The 22,546-nt window shown below is 52.9% G+C and overlaps 8 protein-coding genes across 8 annotated transcripts; 3 read left to right on the forward strand and 5 right to left on the reverse strand.

Moving 5' to 3' along the window:
• Nucleotides 1-347: 347 nt before the first annotated feature.
• On the forward strand, nt 348-1,338 carry COCSUDRAFT_54678 (hypothetical protein). The gene is made up of 3 exons (XM_005643896.1): nt 348-539; nt 702-832; nt 954-1,338. Exons 1-3 carry the CDS (start codon nt 377-379, stop codon nt 1,032-1,034), a joined length of 375 nt encoding a protein of 124 aa, XP_005643953.1. The 5' UTR covers nt 348-376; the 3' UTR covers nt 1,035-1,338.
• A 1,501-nt stretch (nt 1,339-2,839) lies between these two features.
• COCSUDRAFT_44741 (ATP-dependent Clp protease, proteolytic subunit ClpP) lies at nt 2,840-4,286 on the reverse strand (the record flags this gene model as incomplete). Its single annotated transcript, XM_005643897.1, has 6 exons — nt 2,840-3,007; nt 3,324-3,388; nt 3,635-3,701; nt 3,839-3,948; nt 4,048-4,132; nt 4,227-4,286. The coding sequence occupies 6 exons, from the start codon at nt 4,284-4,286 to the stop codon at nt 2,840-2,842; spliced, it is 555 nt and encodes a 184-aa protein (XP_005643954.1).
• A 1,058-nt stretch (nt 4,287-5,344) lies between these two features.
• Nucleotides 5,345-6,250, forward strand: COCSUDRAFT_44742 (hypothetical protein; the record flags this gene model as incomplete). Its single annotated transcript, XM_005643898.1, has 1 exon — nt 5,345-6,250. One exon carries the CDS (start codon nt 5,345-5,347, stop codon nt 6,248-6,250), a length of 906 nt encoding a protein of 301 aa, XP_005643955.1.
• Nucleotides 6,251-6,547: 297 nt separating this feature from the next.
• COCSUDRAFT_34294 (hypothetical protein) lies at nt 6,548-7,299 on the reverse strand. The gene has a single exon (XM_005643899.1). The coding sequence runs from the start codon at nt 7,259-7,261 to the stop codon at nt 7,070-7,072; it is 192 nt and encodes a 63-aa protein (XP_005643956.1). The 5' UTR covers nt 7,262-7,299; the 3' UTR covers nt 6,548-7,069.
• Nucleotides 7,300-10,351: 3,052 nt separating this feature from the next.
• On the reverse strand, nt 10,352-11,980 carry COCSUDRAFT_25855 (hypothetical protein). Its single transcript, XM_005643900.1, has 5 exons — nt 11,811-11,980; nt 11,482-11,604; nt 11,239-11,349; nt 10,992-11,107; nt 10,352-10,772 (listed from the first exon to the last, which is right to left on the reverse strand). Exons 1-5 carry the CDS (start codon nt 11,922-11,924, stop codon nt 10,661-10,663), a joined length of 576 nt encoding a protein of 191 aa, XP_005643957.1. The 5' UTR covers nt 11,925-11,980; the 3' UTR covers nt 10,352-10,660.
• Nucleotides 11,981-12,203: 223 nt separating this feature from the next.
• COCSUDRAFT_58700 (hypothetical protein) lies at nt 12,204-14,128 on the forward strand (the record flags this gene model as incomplete). Its single annotated transcript, XM_005643901.1, has 7 exons — nt 12,204-12,225; nt 12,387-12,488; nt 12,898-12,914; nt 13,019-13,072; nt 13,196-13,341; nt 13,753-13,887; nt 14,113-14,128. The coding sequence occupies 7 exons, from the start codon at nt 12,204-12,206 to the stop codon at nt 14,126-14,128; spliced, it is 492 nt and encodes a 163-aa protein (XP_005643958.1).
• Nucleotides 14,129-15,689: 1,561 nt separating this feature from the next.
• Nucleotides 15,690-17,999, reverse strand: COCSUDRAFT_19722 (protein serine/threonine phosphatase 2C; the record flags this gene model as incomplete). Its single annotated transcript, XM_005643902.1, has 5 exons — nt 15,690-15,939; nt 16,351-16,525; nt 16,998-17,078; nt 17,412-17,611; nt 17,842-17,999. Coding segments are annotated over 5 exons (864 nt in total), but the record flags the coding sequence as incomplete, so codon positions are not given.
• Nucleotides 18,000-21,086: 3,087 nt separating this feature from the next.
• On the reverse strand, nt 21,087-21,633 carry COCSUDRAFT_58702 (hypothetical protein; the record flags this gene model as incomplete). Its single annotated transcript, XM_005643903.1, has 3 exons — nt 21,087-21,259; nt 21,384-21,483; nt 21,604-21,633. 3 exons carry the CDS (start codon nt 21,631-21,633, stop codon nt 21,087-21,089), a joined length of 303 nt encoding a protein of 100 aa, XP_005643960.1.
• Nucleotides 21,634-22,546: the final 913 nt, after the last annotated feature.

A 22,546-nucleotide genomic window follows, 5' to 3' on the forward strand; every position in this document is an offset into this window, starting at 1 on the left:
CGCAAACACAAGGTGCAGCACAGGATTCACAGCCCCCAAACGCCTCCTATCCCCAAAAGCACACCCAAAATTCGAAACTGCTGAGCTGGCCCCTGCCTAGATATTTAGATGGCTGCTGCAGGAAATATCTGCCCCCTGTTTTTCTTGCTCAGGAGGGCGGAGTCAATCCAATACCACTGCAGTCTGCAGCCACTGCTGCTGAAATATCTTGCCCCAAGTGCAGCAGCATGCGGGGCTGTGCTATCGGCGGGAGTGCTGAGATCTCCCATCTGGCCGGGCACAGGTTGAGTGGACGCAGGAGCTGCACGACCGCTTTGTGTGCGCGGTGGAGACGCTGGGCGCCGAGAAGGCCGTGCCGTCCAAGATCCTGGACCACATGGGGCCCATCGCGGCCGGCCTGACGCGCCAGAACGTGGCGAGCCACCTGCAGAAGTACCGCAAGCGCCACACCGCGCAGTCCGACTTCTGCAAGGCCGCCGCCTACTGCCCCCCGGCCGCCTACCCCTGCTGGTCGCCCTTCGCCACCCCTTACATGATGGGTGCGCAATCCCTCGCACCCTGTAGTGATGTCGAGAGTAACCTGTCGCTTCTGCGTCCGCCGACCTTTGTCGGGATTCTTGGGTAATTGGGCATCAAGATTGCGCACACTTGTTTGTGGTTGGTGCGGGGAGTTTGAAGCTGAACACATTTGGCGACTGCAGGTGGCCATGCATGCGCGCTGCCACACGCCCCCTGGGCCACAGTGGCGTCAATGATCCCTACATCCCAGCCGCAGGCCCAGCCGTCCGAGAGCATCAACGCCATCATTGCAGATGTCCTGAAGAAGCCCAAGGTGTGCCCAACACCTTCCTTGCCTGTGTCTTGTTGTCTCCCTGTGCATGGCATGGCTGGTTGCAATGGCATTAGCATGGGCACGTGAAGCGGTGTCTGAAGCAACTGTGGGATGATTGTAGGGCAAGCCGCCCATTGGGTTGAAGCTGGACACTGGGAAAGTAATGGAGGCAGTCAGCAAGGGGTTGCACCTGCGCAAGTGACAGCGGCCTTCCGCAGCCCAGCCATTCACAGCTGGTCACACGGCTCAAGAGTATTCCTTTCACCATGCCGACATGGCAGTGTCTTATTTCTGAAGTATTGGGCCCGAGCCTCGCCACGCGCTGGCCGCTCGGTCCCCTAGAGACCCCCCCGAATTTTTGCAGCAGGAGCAGACTGCATAGGAGTGTGGAGCGTGTCTGCGGTTAATTTTGTCTCAAGAAGCAGGCCCCCAAAGAGATGCCCGTGGGGGAACAACCTGCAACATACAGCTCGGGCGGTTGACAGAGCGGATGATGAGGTCGTTGCATTAGGAGCGATGTACAAGTTGAAAAAATTAAAAATACACGAGGAAAAACACTGGCTTGCAGCCTGTGAGAAGAGTGGGAGATCGGCAGAGAAGCATTGTTGCGGTGCGAGAGCCTCTATTTGGACTGGATGCAAGGACTGGTGGGGGGTTGGACTGATTTTGGCTGCTCCAAAAGTAGCTTCTGCCGTTGTAGACTGTCGTTGTGGTGTGAGCTCTTCTTTTCTTCTCCTGAGTGCTCTCTCAGAAGTGGGTTTCTCTGAGAGGTGTGTGCAAAGTGTCCTCAATCTGAATTGTCACCTTGAGGTGCCCTGATCTCGGCCTTCGCATCTGAGAGACTTTTCCTAGCACACAAACCCACTGATCTGTTTGAGGGCAGGGCGCGCGCAGCTATTCACTGCGCTCTATATCTATACAGCTGGTCGTGACAATTGCTGTTTGTTTGTCTGTCGTGCGGAGTGTCTTGAGCGGGGAGCCGTAGTCTCCCACATGCTTAAATACCTTTTACTGGGACAAAGGGGTCCAACTCTGACGCGGCCGAAACATGTCGCTGGAATTCCGGGCACCTGTCCCCCTGCAGATGCAGGCTGCGATGTCCTTGTTCAGCTCACTGTCCACTGGATGTGTGCACCCCTCGGCTTGTGGCTCCAGTGTCCGCTGCAAGCCCAAGATGCGGCCGGGGGTTGAGACCATTCGGTGGCAGTAACGTATGTGCTTCTGTTGTCTTGCTGAACCACCTGTTTTTTTGCGCCTGCGCGCTCTATTGATGACATTGCACCAGACTCTGGTGGTGAGGACTTGCTGGTTGGGGTTTTCAGAGAGGGAGGGGCCCTCGAGGGTGGCTTTGGCAAAAGCCTTCTATTTACTGCTGCTGCGGTACTAAGTGCCCCATGTCAGGCATCGCTATTCATGACCGACAGTGTGACACATGACGAGGATGCCTTAGCGCCTGTAGTGGCTGCCTGACTTTGGAACTTTGGGATGGGTGGATGTGGCGATCATGATGGTGCCATTTATCACTGTCATTTTGGGCAGGGAACCAGAAGAGGACCTGTCAGTAGGAATGCGGTGCCCTTGCTCTGATGCTTTGTAATTGTGCATGATGTCTTTGTCCACCCTCCAGCATGATATGACATCTTCACAATGGATGGAATACCAAGCTGAACAGCAGCGCTACATGACATCCACATGGCCTTGCGCTGCCGCATGCAAATCATTGTTCAAGCCACTGTTGCTGCTTCAGCACATCACCGACGAAATGCATCCCCATCATGTAATCTGGCTGCTGGGTTCATGATGGCAAATAAATGAGTAGATGTGCCGCACTTGTACAGTAATTACAAGAAGTTGCCTGCAGCAAACCTCATTAAAAGCGGCTGGGGATCCTCGAAACACTGTCAACATGTTTGGGGACTTGCAAACGAGCTGTTACTGTTATTACAGTGGATAAGCAAACAGCCTTGCATTGCAGAGTTTCTTCGAGTGGTATTTGCGTGCAAATGGTCACGCATGGGCTGTGGCAAGCGTTGGCAGGTCTGCTGAGACGATGACGTCATCGATGAGTCCCAGCTCCATGGCCTGCTTGGGGTTCATGAAGTTGTCACGGTCAGTCTCCTCCTCAATCCTGTCCAGGGGCAGGCCTGTGAAGCGCTCGTAGAACCTGTGAACCACCTGCAAGCAGCCAGTTCCCAGCAATGAAAAACCACTTGTCGGAAACCCGTGCTTGCTGCAGTGCCAGCAGCCATGTACAATGGCAGTCCTTTTTCCTTAACTTTCGCGCTCGATCTGCCTTCTTGTCTGCATTCCTCTCTTGCTAAAGCGAGTTCTTCAAGTTACACCTTCCACAAAACAGTGCTGCAGTCTGTCCTTTGTCTGAGAAATGCAGAACTGTGGGTTCAGGATATCGAGTCTGAATTTCAGACCACGACCAGACACCGACCAGAGTGTGCATTGAATCTCTCCAAATCATTGCAGGAAGCTTGCACACCTTCATTGTCCTGTTGAGCTCTGACGCCTGGATGTTGACCTCATCTGCCGATCCCATGGCTCCACCTGAACGCGCCATTCCTAGTCAGTACGAAAGGACACAAGAACCATGCTTGCTGATAGTAAAATACAGCAATTATGTCACAGAGTAGTACAGAGTGGACTGGGATCCAATAGATGCATGAGCATAACATGAAGCAGAGCATAGAGGCCAATCAGCAACAGCAGACAGCTACAATCAGGCCTGTTCCATCTGAGAACTGTAAGAAATACTCGCATTGCCCAACAATACAAAAAGATGAAGATGCCCACCTGCAGGCTGGTGCATCATGATGCGCGCATTGGGCATGCTAAACCGCTTTCCCTTTGCGCCAGCCGCCTGCATCAACCGAGTGACAGTTCAAAATCAGGACACTTTGAACGGACCGTGTGCATACTTCATTCAGGACATTTGCGGAGCAGAGACCCTGCTTACAAAGCGCTTGAATTCTTGTGTAGTATCAAGACCCGGCGCACCAGAAGGAGTGTGGCTGTGCTTGCGCACTGCCCAAGAGCTATGGTGACCACGTCAGGCTTGATTGCCTCAATGGTGTCCAAGATGGAAATGACAGAGTATGCCTGTCCACCTGCTCAAAGAACGACCCTTAGAGGGCAGATCCTGCTTGATCTGCACATGCAGAATGGCATGCAAGGCAACAAGACATTTCTGCTCTAGAAGTCCTCACCTGGAGAGTTGATGTACAGCTTTATGTCCTCCGAATCGCTTAGTGTTTCCAATGCTAACAAGCAGGCAACAATCTGTGTGGCAGTCTGCATGCAAAAGCAAGCCAATGTCATCAGAGATCGACATTACACATCAGAAAGGACATCAGAAGTGGGCAGCAAGAAAGCAAGCATCGCTTACCTCATCATTGATTCTTGAGCCTATGAAGATGACCCTATTTCTGAGCAGGTACCCGTACATGTCTGTGTTATCCTGAAAGGCATCAATATATTTCTTCAGGAACTTCCTTATGTAGAAAACAGGCAGGTAGGGGATGCACAAGCTGATGGTGGTGAGCCTACCTCTGGGTGTTCTCCCAAAGATATGTACGGTGTCACAATGGGATCTCTCCTCTTTGCTGGCGCAATCAACAAGCTGCATCAAAGGAAATCTTAGGAGATCCAGATCTTGCATGCTTGACCTGCAACAAAGCAGTCCATCCCATATATGCCCAAAAGTGTCTCGCTTACCTTTTCCTGCTGAGATTTTCTTCTTGGTGCACTCGTCGATTGCTGTGCCAGTGTGATTTGTTCCATTTTAAAGGAAAACTTCTCTGAGAACAGCTCGGCAGTCCTGGCGTGGCGTCGCTAACACACTGTCGTGAAGTACAGGGTCCTGAAGACGCATTTAACATGGCTGCAAGACTCATCCTCGCTAGAAATAGTTTTCTAATACAGTACTTTGCTCGTACAATTGCAAAGAATCTGGTGTGAAGGCGTAAAGTTTGCTGCAGGCGAAGCAGATGGGATAACCCTCAGCGACCCTGCACAAGAAGGGGTTTGACCATAAAACCCTGAAAGTTCAGGTTGAAGCTTCAAGCATGCTGATGTGCATCCTACATCTTGGGGTCTTCTGAGCAGTGTCATTTGAGGAGATCCATTGACCTGAGCCAAGCAGGGCAGACACAGGCTATGGTGCATAGATGTGCTACACGCTACACGATGGTTACACGAAACGCAAAATAATGCGATAGTGTAGATGGTGTAGAGATTTTCAGCCACTTTACACGCAGTTTACACGCATATTGCCATTTGAGCTAGCTAGCGCTATTCTAGTGCTATTGGGCAGCCTAGACGTGGAATTCGTGCTCTCAAGAGTTCCAAGAGCTCCAACTAAGGCACAAATGAATGGGCTACCCCATCATGAGCCTTAAAATTGATGCATGCATGGAAGGAGGTGATGATCAGTCACCATGACTAATCTCTTGATCGAAAAGTTGGGCCGTTTCAGCATTCGAGTTGATCTGCGATCTTGCTGCGATGAGTCAGGGAACCAGAAGTCAGTCGAAGCGCCCAGCGCAGGGCAGCCCAGGGCAGTCAGATGAGGAGATGGAGCCGCCCCTCCACGATCTCCTTCTTGCAAAGGTCGAGTCTATGATCCACGGCCTGGAAAGCAAGCTTGACAGTAAGCTGGACGAGAAATTTGGGGCCCTCTTCCCTCAGCTGAAGGCAGAGCTCAAGGCAGAGCTGAAAACCGAGCTGAAGGATGAGGTGGTGGCTGAGCTGAAGGCAGAGCTGCTGCCTCTCCTGCGCGCTGAGCTGGCCAAGGACACGCAGACCAGAGCCGCCTCCAACGATGAAGCAGTGGTGAACAAAGTGCACCATCTGGAGTCTGTGGTGGAGTCTCAGGCCCGCCGAGCCAGGAGTGCCAACCTGATCTGCCATGGTCTGGCAGAGGACAACACAGAGAATGTCTCAGCCCGCGTGGCAGCGCTGTTTGACAGCAACAGCGGCCCCCCTGCTGTTGTCAGCGAAGCTCGCCGCCTCGGTGCCCCCAGCGCCACGCGCACCAAGCCGCGCCCCATGCTCATCAGCTTCAGCGGCGTGGCAGCCAAGCACGCTGCCCTCAAGCACAGCAAAGCCCTGCGCCAGCGCCAGATTTTCCTGGATCCCGACCTCACCCCGCAGCAGCAGCGCATCCGCGTCAGCATGCGCCCACACTATGTCGCCCTGAAGACAGCCGGCAAGCAGCCCTTCTGGCGCGAGGAGCGCCTCTTCGTCCGGGAGGGCGACCGCGTGCGTGAGCACATGCCTGTGCCTGGGCCTCCCCCGGCTGCCGCGCCGGGCGCCGCTGCCGCCCCGGGTGCTGCCACTGCCGGGCCCTCTCAGGCCGCGCCTTCCTCCCCCGGCCGCGCCGACTCCTACGCCGAAGCAGTGCGCCGCTAGGAAGTCTCCAGCCGCCTATCGCTGCGTATATTGTCCTGGAATGTCAATGGCTTACATGCTAGCAAAATATCCTTGTGGGACACGGCAGCCTATCTTGACCAGTTCGATATTGTACTTCTGACTGAGGCCCGTTGCTTGACCTGGGATGACTCGATCTTGCCTCACCACTCTGTGACTTTCACGGCTGCTAGTGAAGAGGGCAAGGCGGGTGAAGGCATTGTTGTTGCGGTTCGGAAGCACCGTGATTACCACGCACAAGACTGGGTGTCAGACACTGACAGTGCCTTATGGGTGAAAGTGCAGTTTGAGGGGGACTCTACACCGCTGCTGATTGGCTCCAGCTATGTGCCTCCAGCGGGTTCCCGGCAATTGCAGACTGTGGACCTGACCAGTCGATTTACGGGCTTATGTGCAGAAGTTGTTGCCGCTCGTGCTCAGGGCAATGTGATCCTGGCAGGAGACTTCAATGCTCGTGTGTCAAATTTGCCTGACGCTGATGACAGCAATACTCGAGGCTGCACTGATGAAGGTGTCAATGCTCATGAGCTGCGCCTGTTAGATTTTTGCAAGGAAACTGACATGCTCATATGCTCTGGCAGAGTGCTAGGAGACCTTGAAGCAGTGCCTACCTTTAAGGCCAGAACCCATACTCAGGCAACTAGACCTGATCATGTTCTCGTTTCCGCTGATGCGCTCCCCTTGATTTCTCATCTTGTTGTGAACACTGGTAGAAAAGACTCTGATCATCATCCTATTGAGATGACGTTGCAAGTGAATGTGGCTGCCAGTGTTCCCTTACCATGTATTGGGGCGCCATTGTCACGAGTGAAATGGCAGCCCAGTGCTAGGAATGCGTATGCTGCTGCTTTGCGCAATGTTGCCAGTGCAAGTCTTGACGCCTGCACAGGCCATGCTGTGGCTGGGGAACTTGATGCAGCCTTTCAGACCCTGGAGGCGGGGATCCGGGAGGCCGCAGCCGCGAACAGCATGCCGGCCCGCACCGGGCGCCATCAGCGCAAGGCGCGTGCCGACGCGCCCTTCTTCGATTCGGAGTGCCGCCAGCTTAAACGGGACGTCCGCGCCCGCGCGCGGTGCGGGGGCGATCCAGCCGAAGTGCGCGCGCTGGAGCGTGCCTACCACAACACCGTCCGCCACAAACGGCGCGCTCACCGGCTCGCGCAACTGCGCCGCCTGCTTGATGATTTGCACAGTGACCCCCGAGCCTTTTGGAAGCGGCTCAAGTCTCAGCAGTCTGATATACCTGAGCAGCTCAAGCCAGTGCAATTGTGGGCTGGCTATCTCAAGCGGGTTGCAAACTTGCAGTTGCCACTCATTGCTGAGCTGCCCCACTTGTCTTTCCCTGTCCAGCCCAGTGCTCCTGTTGCCCATGTTGATGCTCTCAATGCACCCATCTCTCTTGGGGAGGTGCTTGCTGGGCTCAAAAGTTTACACAATGGTCGTGCCACCGGAATGCAAGGTTTACCAGCTGAGCTGTTTCGGTATGCAAAAGATGAGCGGGCGCCAGGCATGCCTCCTCCGGAAAATGTCCTGGCGCCTGCTTTGGTGGCTGTGCTGAACTCTGCATTTGTGGCTGGGCAAGTGCCACCCTCTGTGAATGGTAGCCTGATCACCCCTGTGCACAAGAAAGGCAGCAAGCTTGACATGCTCAATTATAGACCCATTGCCGTTACTGAGCCCATCATGCGCTTGTATGCTGGCATATTGAATTCTCGTATTCTGAAGTACACAGAGGGGGCTGGATTGCGTGCAGCCACACAGGCTGGCTTTAGGCCAAAACTGTCTACGGCCCACCAGCTATTCACCTTGCAGCATTTTATCGACCGGCAAAACCATGCTAAGCAGCCCTTGTATTGTTGCTTTCTTGATCTGAAGGGTGCTTATGACAGAGTGAATCGGGTGTTGCTCTGGGAGAGTCTGCGTCGCCTGGGCATTGATGGCCGCCTGCTCTCTGCCATTCAGTCTTTGTATGCCAATTCTACGGTTGCCATTAAGATTGGGAGCAGGAAGGGTCCTAGTTTGCCCTCTGAGACAGGATTGAAGCAGGGTTGCCCCCTTAGCCCAACGCTGTTTGGCTTGTTTGCAGATGGCCTGCACAGGCACTTGCTGCAGAGGTGCCCTGGGGTTGGCCCGCAGTTGCGTCCTGGCAGTTGTGTACCAGATCTAGGCTATGCCGATGACTTTGCTTTGCTCGCCACCACACCTGCTCATTTGCAACGCTTGATTGATGCAGCTGCTGAGTTTTGTGAACAAACGGGAATGGTCATCAGTGTTGACAAAACAAAGATTGTGGTGTTCTCTTCAAGTTTGCCAGGACCTTTTCAATGGCTTTGTGGTGGTGCGCCTTTACATTGGGTTCAGCAGTTTGAGTACCTGGGTGCCCTTTTTGACGGTGCCCAAGGCATTAATCTCACCTTTGGCAAGCTTCACAGGAACATGTGGGGTGCGTGGGCACAGCTCAGGCAGCAATATGGGAAGTTGCATTGCAGCATGTCAGCTGGCCTGTTGTTGCGCCTATATGATGCATGTGTGCCGCCGACTGCCTCCTACGGTTGTGAGGTGTGGGGCCTGCGCAGCCTTCCTGGTGGCGACAGCCGGCGGGGCCGGGCTGCCTTGGCCTCCTCTCACCTGAAAATTCTGAGAGACATTGCTGGCGTCCCCACCTCTGTGCATGGTGCCATCTTGCTTAAGGAGTTGAATCAGCAGACCCTTGATTGTGTGTGGTGGCGGCGCATTATCAAGTTCTGGAACAATTTGGCTGCCTTGCCTGCAAATAATTTTCACAGGCAAGTGGCCCTTGATGATTGTTGGGATGCCATAACCCGTAATGTTAAGAATTGGGCTTGGGCCTTCATGCGGGGCTTGCGCCGGATTGGGTATGAGTTTGTTATTCGGTTTGACACCCTTGTTCCTGTGGAAGTTGATGCTGTGATGCAGCTGCTAGATGCGCAAGCACTGCAGGTTTGGGATGACATTGACATTTGCCCTAGGACCTGCCCGTCCAGCAATGCCACCTTGTGTACATATCACAGATGGTTTGCTAGGCCAGCTTGTGTGCGCCACCCTTGCCAGCTCTTACAGCAGCCTTTGAGTGCCCGTTGCTTGCGTATACTGTTGAAGTTCAGGATGGGTTGTCATAGTCTGCCCAATGTCTCGGGCCGCTGGGCAAGGATTCCCCGGCCCCAGCGTTTGTGCATGCGTTGTGCCCAGCAGGTTATTGGGGATGAGCGCCACCTTGTGTTTGAGTGCCCTGCCTTGCAATCTGTTCGGGACAGATATCCTGGGCTGTTTGGTGCAGCCATTGTGACGATGCAGCAATTCATGTGGCAGTTGGACATTGTTGGTGTTGCACATTTTGTGATGGATTGTTTTGATTATTTGGATGCTGCCAGTTCATCCAATCAGCCCTAGGCGGCTGGAGTGATGTAATCTTCCTTCCTTCAGCATAATGTAGCTCATGGATCATCCCAAAAGCATCTCTGGCACGATTGTCTGTGATACTTATGTGCCAAGAAGCGATCTCAAGGCATTGGAGGCCGAATTCGCTTAAAATTTTGGCTCTAGAGCCAAATTTGGCACAGGTTTCGTGTAAAGGCCTTCGTGTAGCTCGTGTAGAGGTTTTTGGCGATAACACGAGCGTGTAATGCGTGTAAAATTCTCAGGGGGCTCGTGTAGCACATCTATGCTATGGTGTGTGTTCCAGTTTTGGGGAAAATTGCTATAGCAAGTCAGCTTCCGAAGCTCATGAGCTGACTCATGACTGATCAGCTCATGAGTCAAGCTGGACACATTGTCACCGGCTTGCAATTGCGGCCTGCAGTGCCAGCCGGTGGCCCAAGCGCATGTACTGCATAGTATGACGACCGTGGTCACGGCGACAGTCTCACGTGTCAGATCCTATCGCAGCGTCCAAAGATGACAATTTTGTGAGTCAGTGTCAGCCCTCGCTGCTTCAGCATCCTTCAATGCCGCTCTCAGACCATCATCAGATGATCTGGGGTGCCTCACAAACACTCCGAGACTTTTGGACAAGAAGACTGAAGCTCCAACACCCACATTGCCATTCTTTGGGACATCTATCACAGGCAAATGGAGCGCGCTTACAGGACTGATCCAATGAGTCCTGCCAAGAGCTCAACCATTGGGTGACTCTGTCATCCCAAGTAGGGCATGATGCTATCAAAATGATCATGATGACGATACGAGCACTTTCTAGGTAGCAGCATCTGCCAAGGGCATTGTACAGGTTATGTTGAGCCAACCCAGCTGCCCCACAACTCTTGTATACGATCACACAAACAACACGAACGTTATCCTTGTGCAGACGCAGTGATCCGCCCACGTGCAATAGTCACAAAATACCATTGCTTGTTTCTCAAAGGGTGGCTCCAATTACTCCGCTGCGACAGGCTCTGCTACTGCTGCCTGCGCAGCCCTCCCTCCCCTGCTGCGCTCCTTCACCTTGATGGTCAGGTGCGATGTAGGCCTGAGGATTTTGTAGGCCCTGCACGACGCGCACATGAGTTTTCAGAGGCAGCCAACTTGCCATCAGTTGGAAGCATCACTTTCTGGGCACTGAAAGGCCAATAGACCTGCTGCTGAGCACGGTAAACAGATACTTGCTGTCCAAATCATCGGCATAGTTATCTGATGGCTGCCTGTCCAATGCAACGGCTCCAAAGCAGGGGAAGAAAACTTGACACCCTTCGGCTGAGATGATCACCTGCCCTTGTAGCCGTGGGAGAAGCGCTTGAATGCTGGCCCAGAGTCGGCATAGCACTCGCTGATGTACAGATTCAGCTTGGACATCTTCATATTCTCCTTAGCATTTGCTGCTGCCTGCAGCACCACATGATGAATTTTCGTGTCACGCTTCACACTCATTTGCTGCTGCCACGCGAAGAATGAAGAGCACCGCAGTATAAGATGCCCATACATTGAAGTCATCTAGCAGGTAGGGGTGCACGCACTGATATAAGAGTGGGCAGGATGTCCTCGCATGCTCTGTAAGGCAAGAATTCCAGGATCATGAGGGCCTCCTCGTAGCTCCTGCCGCGTATCTGGTCCAAGACTCGCCGCAACTGAAGAAGGCACAGGCCAACAGTGAAGCACAAGCCAACATCCAATGCCAAGATGACACACCTTCACCACAGGTATGGCTTCTCCTCAGCGACCCGACATGGATGCACTGCAGGAGCCTGCCACTTGCTCACCTTGTGTGCTGAGCCCTTTGTGAATTTTAAAGTAGCTGACGCCTCTGGCCCATCAGCAAGGGCAGCCTTTGCACCAGCTTGTGCCCTGACAACCGGGTTGGGCACAGACTCTCTTTGCCTCACCTGTGCAATAAAGAGAGAAAACCAATTTGTACACCGAAGCGATGTCAGCAAGATGATGAGAACGAATATGCAGCATCACACTGCCACAGAGCAGGGGCACAACGCCTAGAACTCCAGGATTGCATTACAGCAAGGAGCCCTCTGTGGCACAGGAACAGATAGATCTGAAGTCATAAGATACCTAAGCTTCATTGAAGAATGCTCACCTGCGATCTGCTAGCCTTCAGAGACAACTGTGCAAACTGGGTAGGTAAGCAGATGCGAGTCGCTGGGGCGTGCAGGGGTGCGCCACACCTCGGGTGCAACCCACCACAGAACATCTTCTCCCACGCCCTGTGGTTAGAAAAGACCGTTGCTTGATAGCAGGTTACAATGCAGACATCAGACAAGCCGGCGTGGTTCTGACTGGCTGAGGATCAGGCTGCCCCGTTTCCGGGGAACAGCGGTTTCCCGTATTTGGATACTTTTCCGTAAGTTTGGTAGCCAAATGAAAACAACCTTTCACTTGAAAACAGGGAGAGTCTTGGAGTCGTTGTCAACGACTCGTTGACGCAGCTACTTCGAGCAGCATCAGAGAGTTTCTTTAACAGTCGCCCAGGATGGCTTCCAGAATCTACGTTGGTGCGCGCAGTCTCCCACTTTCTTATACCGATCAGCAGTTGTTTCTGGAGTGCTCTTTTTCCATCTGGGATTCTCTACCTTGTGCTCGTTCTGACAAGTCTTCTGTCTAGCTCTTTAACTGAGGCCTCGTTGTGTGTAATCGTGAATTTGGATGTCCTTAGGAAACCTGCCGTCCTCAACAGCAGAGAGGGATCTAGAGGAGGAATTTATACGCTTTGGCACACTGCGCAGCGTATGGGTCGCCCGCAAGCCTCCTGGATTTGGTGAGGAACTCCAGCAGGATTTACGTGGCGCGTGCTCTTGGTTGATAAGTGGAGTAAACCTTACTTGATATGCTGACATCTCGTGTGGCTAGTAGCGTTCTCATCTACTTCCTCATCTGGCTGCTTCTCAACTCCCCACCATCAGCTTCACTTCTCCCCAACTTCAACATCCCTGCACTTCTCAACTCCACAACTCCACCCATGAATGACATCCCCACCTCGTCATTCGTCACCTGCATCATCATTCATCACCGGCTGCACTCTTTTGTGAGCCGCTGGTCTGTTCTGGCTCGGTGCCTCTGTGGTCAAGGCACCCACTGCCTGTCATTTCAGCGCGTGACGTAGTTCAAGGACGTGTGCATTTGCCAACTATGAGGGACTGATGCTTGTTTGTGTGTCTGTTCTGCAGCTTTTGTGGAGTACGAGGTGCGCACCTTTGTATGTTCTGCTTGTTATTCTGCTTGTGTTGATGTCCATGGTGAGCTTGCCTCACAGGGTTGTGTGAACCTGCATTATCATACATTGTGCAGGACCCAAGGGACGCAGATGATGCTGTGCGCAAATTGGATGGCTTCAAGGGATGGGTGCGTCTGAACGAATGTCCTCATGTTTTTCTTCATACTTGCTGGCACATTGGTGCACATGGCCTGACACCTTGCAGATCCCTGAATCTTGACCGCCTTTGATCGCAAGTTGTTGGCTTCCAGCGCGTGGAGCACTCCAAGAACAGGGGCCCTCGCTGGCAGGATGCCCCGCGCGACTCCTACCGCGGCCGAGAGCGCAGGTACACACCCAGCACCACCCCTGCTCTAAACCTCTCTCGCTCCGGGTACCCGGTGTTCCGCGCCCCGCTGTGCATTTTCGGAAGTCACACCTGAGAACCCTCAACGGATGTGAGGCATCACGTGTGGTCCGCAAAATTGACCTCCTGGGCCGAGATGTGTTTTTATTGTTGATGCTCTCTGTTGAACCTGGGAGTCAGCCTTTCTCCCTTCATGGGCGCTCGCTCTGTTCTCCTATTTGCATCACTCTCTGTCACACTGACTTACTGATACAGGAGATGTAAAGCAACCTACAGGCTGCAGACCTTTGTAGGCCCCGCAGATGTGGCTGCAGATGCCCTGCGTGTATGCCCTATGGCCTTTGGCTTGGGTGCGCCGACCTGTTGTATTTATTACAATAATTCACTATTGGCCGTTTTTTTTCTTAATGGAAACAGAAGTGAGTGGTAACTGATTTGCTGTTGGTATATTTTTGGGTGCAGCCCGCCGCCGTCCAGAAGGCGCTCTCCGAGTGTAGACCGCTATCGCCGCCGCTCGCCGTCGTACGAGCGCATCCGGAGGCGTTCCCCCTCCTACGAGCCTGTGCGCCGCCGCTCGCCCTCTTACGACCGTGACAGGTGGCCCCCACTTTGCGCCCTTCACACCCATACATTCTTATTTGCTCTTTTGAGTCCTTCATTGGAAATCACCATTGATCAGCTGTTGCGGGAAACCTTCAGTCATTGCACGTGCCAGTGCTGTGCCTCATGCGGGGACGGTGCGGCTTGCCACAGCTGAGACGTTATCAGTAAGTCTGCTCTTGGCATGTATTTGAAGTCATGTGTCAGTGATATCTGTCTCAGGGTGGGGTCTTTTTAAATTTTGAATTCCTTGAAATATGCGTTGCAGATCGCGCTCGCCAGTGCGTGGGCGTTCCTTGTCACGTTCACCCATCGACTGATCAGTGGAGGCCCACAACGCATGGCGCCTCAGTGAGGCAATGTTGCAATGTTATGGAATGCGTCAAGAAGCTGCCAGTGTTGTACAGCAGACTGGTTAAGCCTAGGCTTGGCCGAGCAGGGGTGATTAATGCTTTCCGATTGGGAGGTAAGATATGATCAGGGTGGCCGATTGGAGGGTAAGACATGATCATGTGGCCCTGGGGCCTCATGATCATGTGATTAATGTTTGTCTCAGGCGTCCCGGATATGACCTTTCAGATGACCTTCTGAGGGTCTAAGTGATGAGCGAATGAGAACAGTGCAATGGTGCATGTTCTCATTACCGGACCCCGTTAATGTGTTGTGAGAGGAAAGTTATTCGGCCGATTCTTTCAGCTTGCAGATCTGTCAGGCAGTGCACCGTGCATGGATGATTCGACAATGTGACATTGGCCCAAAATTGGCAATGATATGTTGCAATTGTTACAAGATGATGGTGCAGCTTCATTTCGTCCAAGATGCATATGAAAAGTAGCCAAAATCAGAAATAGATGGCCCTTGTAATTACTTTTCACTGCGCCGCTTAGGAAGCCTGAGTCTGCACTTTCCCTGGAGCACTCTAGAACTCTAATTGGGAGAAGTCTGAAAATCAAATGGTAATGTGCTATTCATTATCCCTGTTCTTATTGCAAATGATCACCAACTTGATAAACACAGCATGCTGGAAAGTCAAAATATGGTAATGTTGCAGTTACAAAACCACAGCTATGTTCATTGCCAATACTTCTATACAGTCGCTATCCGTTCTCTTAAATAAGATGCAAGTTTTTCAGGTCAATTGTACCCAGCGCTGGCTAGCTAGAAATGCCAGACTCACTGATTTTTGCAGGGCGGCTCTATATTGGCCCACTCGAGGGATCATTGAGGCTGACCATGGAGAATACATGTGGCTTCCCTGTATTGAGCCACAACACTGCGATCCAAAACTCTTTACACTGTCTAAATCCCCTGCGAGCACCACGCTGAGCTGCAAAGGCATGCAATTCCGCTGTAGCTTGTGAGCTGCGCTCGATGATCGATCACCGCTGACTGGATCACGAGCTAGTCCCAGCGCAGGAGCATGACAACCGCTGTGACATTGTCGAGGCTGCCCTTCTTCAGTGCTGCAAAGACCAGAGCGCTGGACGCAGCCTTTGCCAGCAGGTCTCTGTCATGCGCTGTCGGCGTTTTGTGGTGCTTGGGCTTCAACGCCTCCTGCACAGCCCAGCAGGTCTCAGCCTCCTCTGCCGTATTGCACCTAAAAACCTACAGTGTCAAATGCTGCTGTGTGCCCAGCACAATTGCTCCAGATGATGTGAAACTTAATTGCCAGATGCTGTGCCTGCAAAGAGGGCAAGGTGTGTCTGCAGAAAAGCTCCCGGTCAAGGCTGCCACACATCCTATCCTTTTGGTCTCGCCAGATGCAAGCAAAATCCAGACATCTGGGGGCACGGTGCTTGCTATTTGATCACTACCAACCTCCCCTGGCCAGCCCGGGCAAATGTGGGCTGTATCAAAGCAACTCCTGCGCAAACTGCATTGCCTTGTGCGGGGTGACAGGCAGTAACAGGGGAACAGGCAATTACCTCGGCGATATTGACGGCGTCTTGGTCTCCCAGGACGTCCCACAGCCCATCGCTGGCCATGATGATCATGGAGTCCCCCGGCAGCAGCTGCTCCCTGCCCACATCCGGTATCCGCTCCACAAACCTGAACCCCAAGTGACACGAGCGGAATTAGCATGCTCCGTCAGTGACAACAGGCCCTTCCGTGTCACGCCCATTGAGCCTATTGACTGCATGGAAATAGCACACAGCCTGCGTCACACCTGACAAGCCCTTGCGTTGCATGACCCTTTTCAAGGTTCTACGCTGCTCTGCACTGCCTCAAGGGTGCCTTTAACCCACCTCACTCAAGCCTCAGGGTCCTCACTATATATTGGAATATCTCGGCCATGGGGAGATTAAGGCAAGCCCAATATGTCATGCATGTCATCAATTCTTACTCACCAAAGTTTCCTTTTGTTCCTATCCTATGCACTGGCCTGCAGGGTCACTGGATTGCATAGAGCAGCAAATAGAAGAGGGGAAATGGGAAAATAGATAGGGGGCCCCCACGCACAGGCGAGGCTCCTTGAAGCCGAGGTCACCGAGGGAGCGCGAGATGGCGAGACCCGTGAAGCGGCCGGCGTCCTCGTTGGTGCCCGCCGCAATGATGCGCCAGCACCTCTGGAACTCCACGCGCCCCCCGCTGTCCAGCACCCTCTTCCGCTCCCGCTCCAGGCTCGGCTTGTGATCTGCGACGCAGGCAGATCTTTCCGCTTGGCCATTGTTTAAAAAGGGCTCCTCTGTGTGTGTTTCTGATGGGCCGAGCCAATTGTTCTCACGGAGCAAAAGTGCAACCTTGCGTTGCCAGACCTGTGTGCTGCACTTCTGTTCCCTGAAGGCCTTGTTATTGCCCTGAAGGAAAGTTTGTGTAATACAATTTTGCATGGTTCGCCTAGGAGTCACCCAGGATTAGGCTCCTCCAACAAGCAGTCAACTGCGCAGGTGGCAACAGCATGGGAAGGATTCATGTCTTCTGGGACAGCATGACCGCCAGGAAGGTCTGATCCTACCGACATGTCCTCCAAGATTGAAGAGGCACAAGCAGACAGGTGAGCCACATGACAAGGTGGACAGGCTGTGCGGCCATCCTAATCCCTTGCATCTCTGGTTTATCCTGACGTGGGACACCTAGCAAAGGGGTGGATCAATGCAGAACAGCACCTTCGGTCAGCCGCACTGCTTTCCCACCGCGCGACAGAACAGCGCGGCTGTCCCCTGCATGTGCTGTCCATAGCGAGTCCCCTGCATCCGCAGACAACCCCTGTCTGAATAGCAGCCACACCCCACCACGCCTGCTCATGGATTGCCACTCCATGATTCAGCGCACATGGCCCAACCCCAATGGCTGTGGGGCACCATCACGAGCCAAGAGAAGGCAGCCCGGCGAATAGCTCACAACCCTCCAATATGGAGAAGCGTGCTGCTAGATATGAACAGGAGCCAAGGATTGGGGTTCATGTTCTCACGAGGCAAAGTCAATCGACCCTAGAATTTGAAGCATGGAATTGCAGAAAGAGCACTTTCTCAGAAGGAAGAACAACAACAACACAGAGCAGGGGGAAGAGGGGCAGGCACCAATGCGGACAGCGACCAGGGCGCAGCTGCCGTCTCGGCCGCCCTCGCGCCGCGCGCGGTCCAAGATCTCCCGGTCCACTGCCAGAAAGGCGCTCTCCAGCGCGGCGCGCATGCCAGCCGCCTCCGCGTCGGCGCCGGGGCCGCCGGCCGCGCCCGTGCAGCCGGCAAAGCCGCGCTCCGCCGCCAGCAGCACGTGCATCCTGCGCCGGCGAGCAGCTACCTCACGCCACTTGCACCTTCTCTGAAACTTTTTGGACTGATGACTTCTGGGCAACATGTGCGATTCAGCATGCAAAGAAGAGGGTCTACAGGCAAGACGTCTGCGAGAGTGTGACAAGCATCTTTGCTGTAGAGGTTGAAGCAGGAAGACCCGAATTTGGAAGCTGAGTCAGGTGTTCTGTGTGACTATTTGCGCCATGATAATCATTACCTAGAGCAGGCATCCTCTGCAGACTGTGAGCCATTGTGGCCGTCAAAGACTGCAGCGTAGCTGCGGGGAATGCCATCCGAGTCGAGCAGGCCCCGCCCCCCTGTGGGGCTATAATTTGCCACAATGACATGCCGGTCTTCCATGTATGGCCTCGCTCCTGCAATAGCACAGAACTGTCCTTTGATGTCACCGCCACGCTCAGCGAAGTACGTCTGACCTTCACCAGCCACCAGACACCCAAAAATTGTGGTAAGGAACTTCCCTGATGATCACAACAACATTATGAGATAACTTCACACAGAAGGACAGCTGGAGATTGATTGAGGCTCACAAAGGTCATTGCACACCTCTTGCATGAGAGACGCCAAAGGACAGCTGGCCAAGGGAGGCAGCTGCTTTGCCTAGGGCACTGTACTCCTGTACAGATGTGGACTCTGTATATGTCGTGGGTGCTGGCATCGCCATTTGTGACGCTTGTTCCTTTTTGAACCTACACATCCATACTCGTAATTGTCTAATTGCTGGATTGTCACTGCACATGTCCATCTCCCATTTGCACCAGCGACACAAAAGCAGATTCCCAAAGCATGAGATATCAATCCACGCAGCGCATGCATCCTACCTTTCATTTGTGGTCTTGGCCAGGCTAAATGATGCAGACGCGCCCTCATCCTCTTCCAACTCGTCACTGAAGCTCACTATGGGTTTTGAATTGCTCCTGGCTTTGCCTGCATGCATGGCACAATTTTGCACAAGCTCTGGTTACAGCACAAGTCTCCAATGGTCAAAGAATGCTATCCGAGCGTTTGGGCTCCACATCGATGTCACTGATCAACTTGCCTGCATGGGCACTGCCGTTGGCATGCTGCGGTGATGTTTCATGATTTTTGCCGCCGGGGCTCTGAACAGTAGCCCCCGTACAAGGCAGCTTCGCTGCTCTGCCCATTGGCATGTCGCTTCCCTGCTCTCCATGCTTCTGCCGCTTCCTCTCTGGAGACTGTGATGAAAGTCTGTGCCCGCCATTCCCACCCTGCATTATATCTGGCGTTATTAAGACACACATGTTGCTGCAAAATCAAACAAGATGGGTTTGCATGTTGAAACTTGAAGAGTTGCCAACAAGTGAACTATCACCGTTTCGTACCTCTCTGCTGGGTTTCTCCTCGGTGCGCAGGGTGCTCGATGGTCGAAATTGAGCATGCTCTGATTCAATGTGATTTTCTTGAGAGGATGGCCAGGATTGCCTCCTGCACCCCGGCTGCTGCTCCCCTTTGTCAATGTCAAGCCTCTCCTGCTCCTGGGATGACTTGATGGCTTTGATCTGCTTGTCGTGACTATCAGTGTCCAATAGTTCCCCAGAAATTCCTCTTTGCTGCGTGGAGGCAGCACTGCCAGACATGTATCGTGTTTGATGCTCAGACGTGCTCACCATCTGGTTCAAAGGACATGCCTAACCAGTTTCTCCTGGGAAATTTCTCAGATCTTCAGGAGGAATACTATATCTAGCAATTTCAAATAGACGGAATGCGCGCCTCCAACCATTAGGGATTTTGGTGCATGAGTACCAGGAGGGCCCTTAGATTACATGTGAACTCCGTGAGGATAAGAAAAATCTACGAGGTCCGTCACAAAAGCATCCTCGATGAAGGCATGTGATATAATGGACGGCACATGTGCAAATCATTTAAATATCAGCTCCAAATGAAGGCTAGACCCAGTCAAGTGAAGTTAGGTGTGTCTCAGCAGGAAGCGACTGCATTCTTTGCTTGATAGTGCTTATTCTCAGAGAGTTTAGGAGCTAATTTTGACATGTGCAATTGACGGAATGTCAATGTACATAGTAATGCAGCCCTCATGCCAGGATTGTGCTGCTAAGCCAGATTTTGGTCAGCGTTGACCACGTCGACGTCATCTCAAGAGAGCGATTGCATCATGCAGGCCTGAACAAGCTGGAGAACAGTATTTCCCGGATAAAAGGCCCCATTTCGTTCAAGATGTTTGCTGCGATGCATACATCGGGGGCCCATTGACATTATCTTGATCGCTGAGGATCTGACGATTGTTCATGTCCTCTTTCTGATGTGCTGAGAATTCCCAAGGACAACCAGCTCGAACGTGGCATGTCAATGATTTCATAAACTTCATTGATGTTTGATGCCAATCAAAGGGGGATCTGGACACTCTGACCTAGCACCAACCCTGGGAGAGTGGATCCTGGAAGTCTGAGGAAGTCCCAATGGACTTTCCGAATGATATCATCATCAAGTGAGGTTTTCCAATGGTCAGGAAATTCATAGCAAGGGATTTAGCCTGCCAATTCCCTCAGCCACCCTGATTCACACCTTCCAATGCGCTGCAGAACGTACCACAGCGCCGTTGACAAGTACCTTCATTACCACAAAATGGGTGGGCAACGTGACGTTGGAGAGGGTGATGTGGAGGTCAGCACAGATGTATCTGACAGGACTGTTGCCGGGAAGGTGAGTCGGGCACATGCTCATGAACATGCGGCCCAGCTGGATGTAGTATATGCCATTAGCATGCATGTAACCTCTGTAATGCATGGAGCGCAGGATGCCTCAGACAAAGCCATCAGGCCAGCCATGCAGGCTGCTGCACAGGAGGTTCGAGATCAGCCGGCATGCACGGAATCACATGAAAATGGACATGTGCAGGCCACAGTGAGCCAAGGGGAGGCAGCCTCAGAGCACAATAGCTTTGGCCTGGAAAGCTCTGGAGTCCCCATGGCTGCAGATTCTGGGCCAAGGGTTGGTCATGGAGACACCACAATTCCCTTGTCCAGTGGACAGGCACAGCAAAATGAGCCTCAGACAGGTGCTCAGATGGCTCAGCCCCCTTGGTGGGTGTTCTACCCTCCACCGCCGCCGCCACCCCCCTTGCCCAGTTTTATGTATCCGCCCTTCATGTGTACAGCGGGATGGGGTGCACAACCAACCGGCTACCAGTACAGATAGTCGTGTTTGCTGAGAATACAAATCTCAATAACTTATGGATGCGATTATTTGAAAAATCTAGTCTGTAAAATTTACGTTCAGCGCTCAGGTAGCAGTTTATGGCATGTCTGTGTCCATTTGATGCCTTTACAGAGATGATGTATCTAGGATACGCTGAACATGCAGGGCATACAGCAGTAGGATCAATCATTGTGACAATCATCATGACACTCGTATACACTCAGCTAAGGACACCTCTCATCTACACCCAACCATTGAGTGACTCCCTAATCATTTCCGTTTCTTCTTCCCGCTCTTGCCGCCAGATTTGCTGGAGGAGCCAGCTGCTGAGCTGCTGGTGGCTGTCGCCTGCTGTTTGGCTGCTGCAGCCGCTGCCTGCGCCTTCTTTGACCTGCCAGGATGCCGCGGGCACAGTTCTGCTACCCTCTCATACAGGAGTCTCCCTGCCACACCCATTCCGGCATCACATCACAAGGTCCGAGCAGATCTCTCTACCCAAGGGGCAGAAGACATGTCCTGGGAGAGCAGGGGAGGGCAATGATAATGGATGAGAAGAAGGGTTCTTACTGTTTGGGATTGCTGGGTTTATAGGGGCGCCACTGTCATTGAACAGCTTGACACGTGCCCGTCCCCGCATCAGAAAGTCTCTCGAGTACGCCTTCGTCTCCTGACCAGATCATGACCACATTTAAAGATGGACTAACGTTCTTTGGCAAAGAAAACCAATCGCTCTTTGGCAAAGAGAAGCAGTCGTGAAGGTTCAGGGTATGAAGGCAGGCTGGCTGACCTCGAGCTCCGCTTGCAGCTTGAGGGCCATGTTACAGCAGTCCACAATTTCCATGGCGGTTGGGTTCTCGCAGGCTTCATGGCAAACACTGGCGTCAGGTGAAGAACAGCAGCTTCTAACTCAGCAAGAGCAAGAGGCAGCTTTGAAAGCGAAAGCAAACCTTTTGCCTTGGTGATTTTCCTTCCACCAGCTATGGTTTTCTTGCTATCGATGTAAGCTGGGTACACAATCACTCTCTGCAGCACACAAAATGTTGATGAAGGAAGGTCATCAGCAGGATGTTTTTCCCAGGAGTGGCACAAACTAACGGCACTAACCCTGTCGTGGACGACCTCCATGATCCGGATATATATTGATATATTGGACTATATGGTGTCGAGGAGGAGCCCTCCCTTCTAGCAACACAACTCAATCGATGGATTGCCAGACGCTTGATGGCCAACAACGCTGGAGCAATGTGTGTAGCTTCAACAGGCAATGGCAAGGGATGAATGATAACACTGCTATCGATTTCCAGTGTCACTGTGCAATAGGACCATTGAGCAAGGCCAACGTCTTACACGTGGATCTCAGATCCCTCATATCACGCAAGTATCAGTCAGTGCAGTCCACTCCTTCCTAGATGTCAGCAGCGGGTCGTTCTTCGGCCGAGTTCTGGCGGCATACACCTTTGTCATCACTTACCGTTGTGGCCGTGAAGATGGGGTGAGGGTCATCTTTGGCCAGGTCCAAGCTATCGGGACGGGTAATCGAGGGATTTGCTCTGCGTCCCAGGAGAAGGCAACGGCCGCTGGGCTGTTGACGCCGTCCAGGTCAGTCCGGATGCATTTTAGTTTCTGTTCTTGCGCGATCAAGGTGATCGAGATGTGCCGTTGAGCTCACGCCGGAAGAGAGCTACCCATCTGTCAGAGAGCTGCCCACCTGTCTAAGAGCTGAAGCCTGA

This window comes from Coccomyxa subellipsoidea, assembly GCF_000258705.1.
Source record: "Coccomyxa subellipsoidea C-169, whole genome shotgun sequence".
NCBI lineage: Eukaryota > Viridiplantae > Chlorophyta > Trebouxiophyceae > Coccomyxaceae > Coccomyxa > Coccomyxa subellipsoidea.

Excerpts from the sequence above, each read along its gene's own strand:
- COCSUDRAFT_54678 (XM_005643896.1), top strand. The coding sequence starts at position 377 with ATGGGGCCCATCGCGGCCGGCCTGACGCGCCAGAACGTGGCGAGCCAC. Across the intron at positions 540-701 it reads CGCCACCCCTTACATGATGG|GTGGCCATGCATGCGCGCTG; the intron begins GTGCGCAATCCC and ends TGGCGACTGCAG. Across the intron at positions 833-953 it reads ATGTCCTGAAGAAGCCCAAG|GGCAAGCCGCCCATTGGGTT; the intron begins GTGTGCCCAACA and ends GGATGATTGTAG.
- COCSUDRAFT_25855 (XM_005643900.1), bottom strand. The coding sequence starts at position 11,924 with ATGTTCTGTGGTGGGTTGCACCCGAGGTGTGGCGCACCCCTGCACGCC. Across the intron at positions 11,350-11,481 it reads CAAAGGGCTCAGCACACAAG|TTGCGGCGAGTCTTGGACCA; the intron begins GTGAGCAAGTGG and ends TGCCTTCTTCAG. Across the intron at positions 11,108-11,238 it reads TCCTGCCCACTCTTATATCA|GCAGCAGCAAATGCTAAGGA; the intron begins GTGCGTGCACCC and ends GTGGTGCTGCAG.
- COCSUDRAFT_34294 (XM_005643899.1), bottom strand. The coding sequence starts at position 7,261 with ATGGCGCCCGGTGCGGGCCGGCATGCTGTTCGCGGCTGCGGCCTCCCG.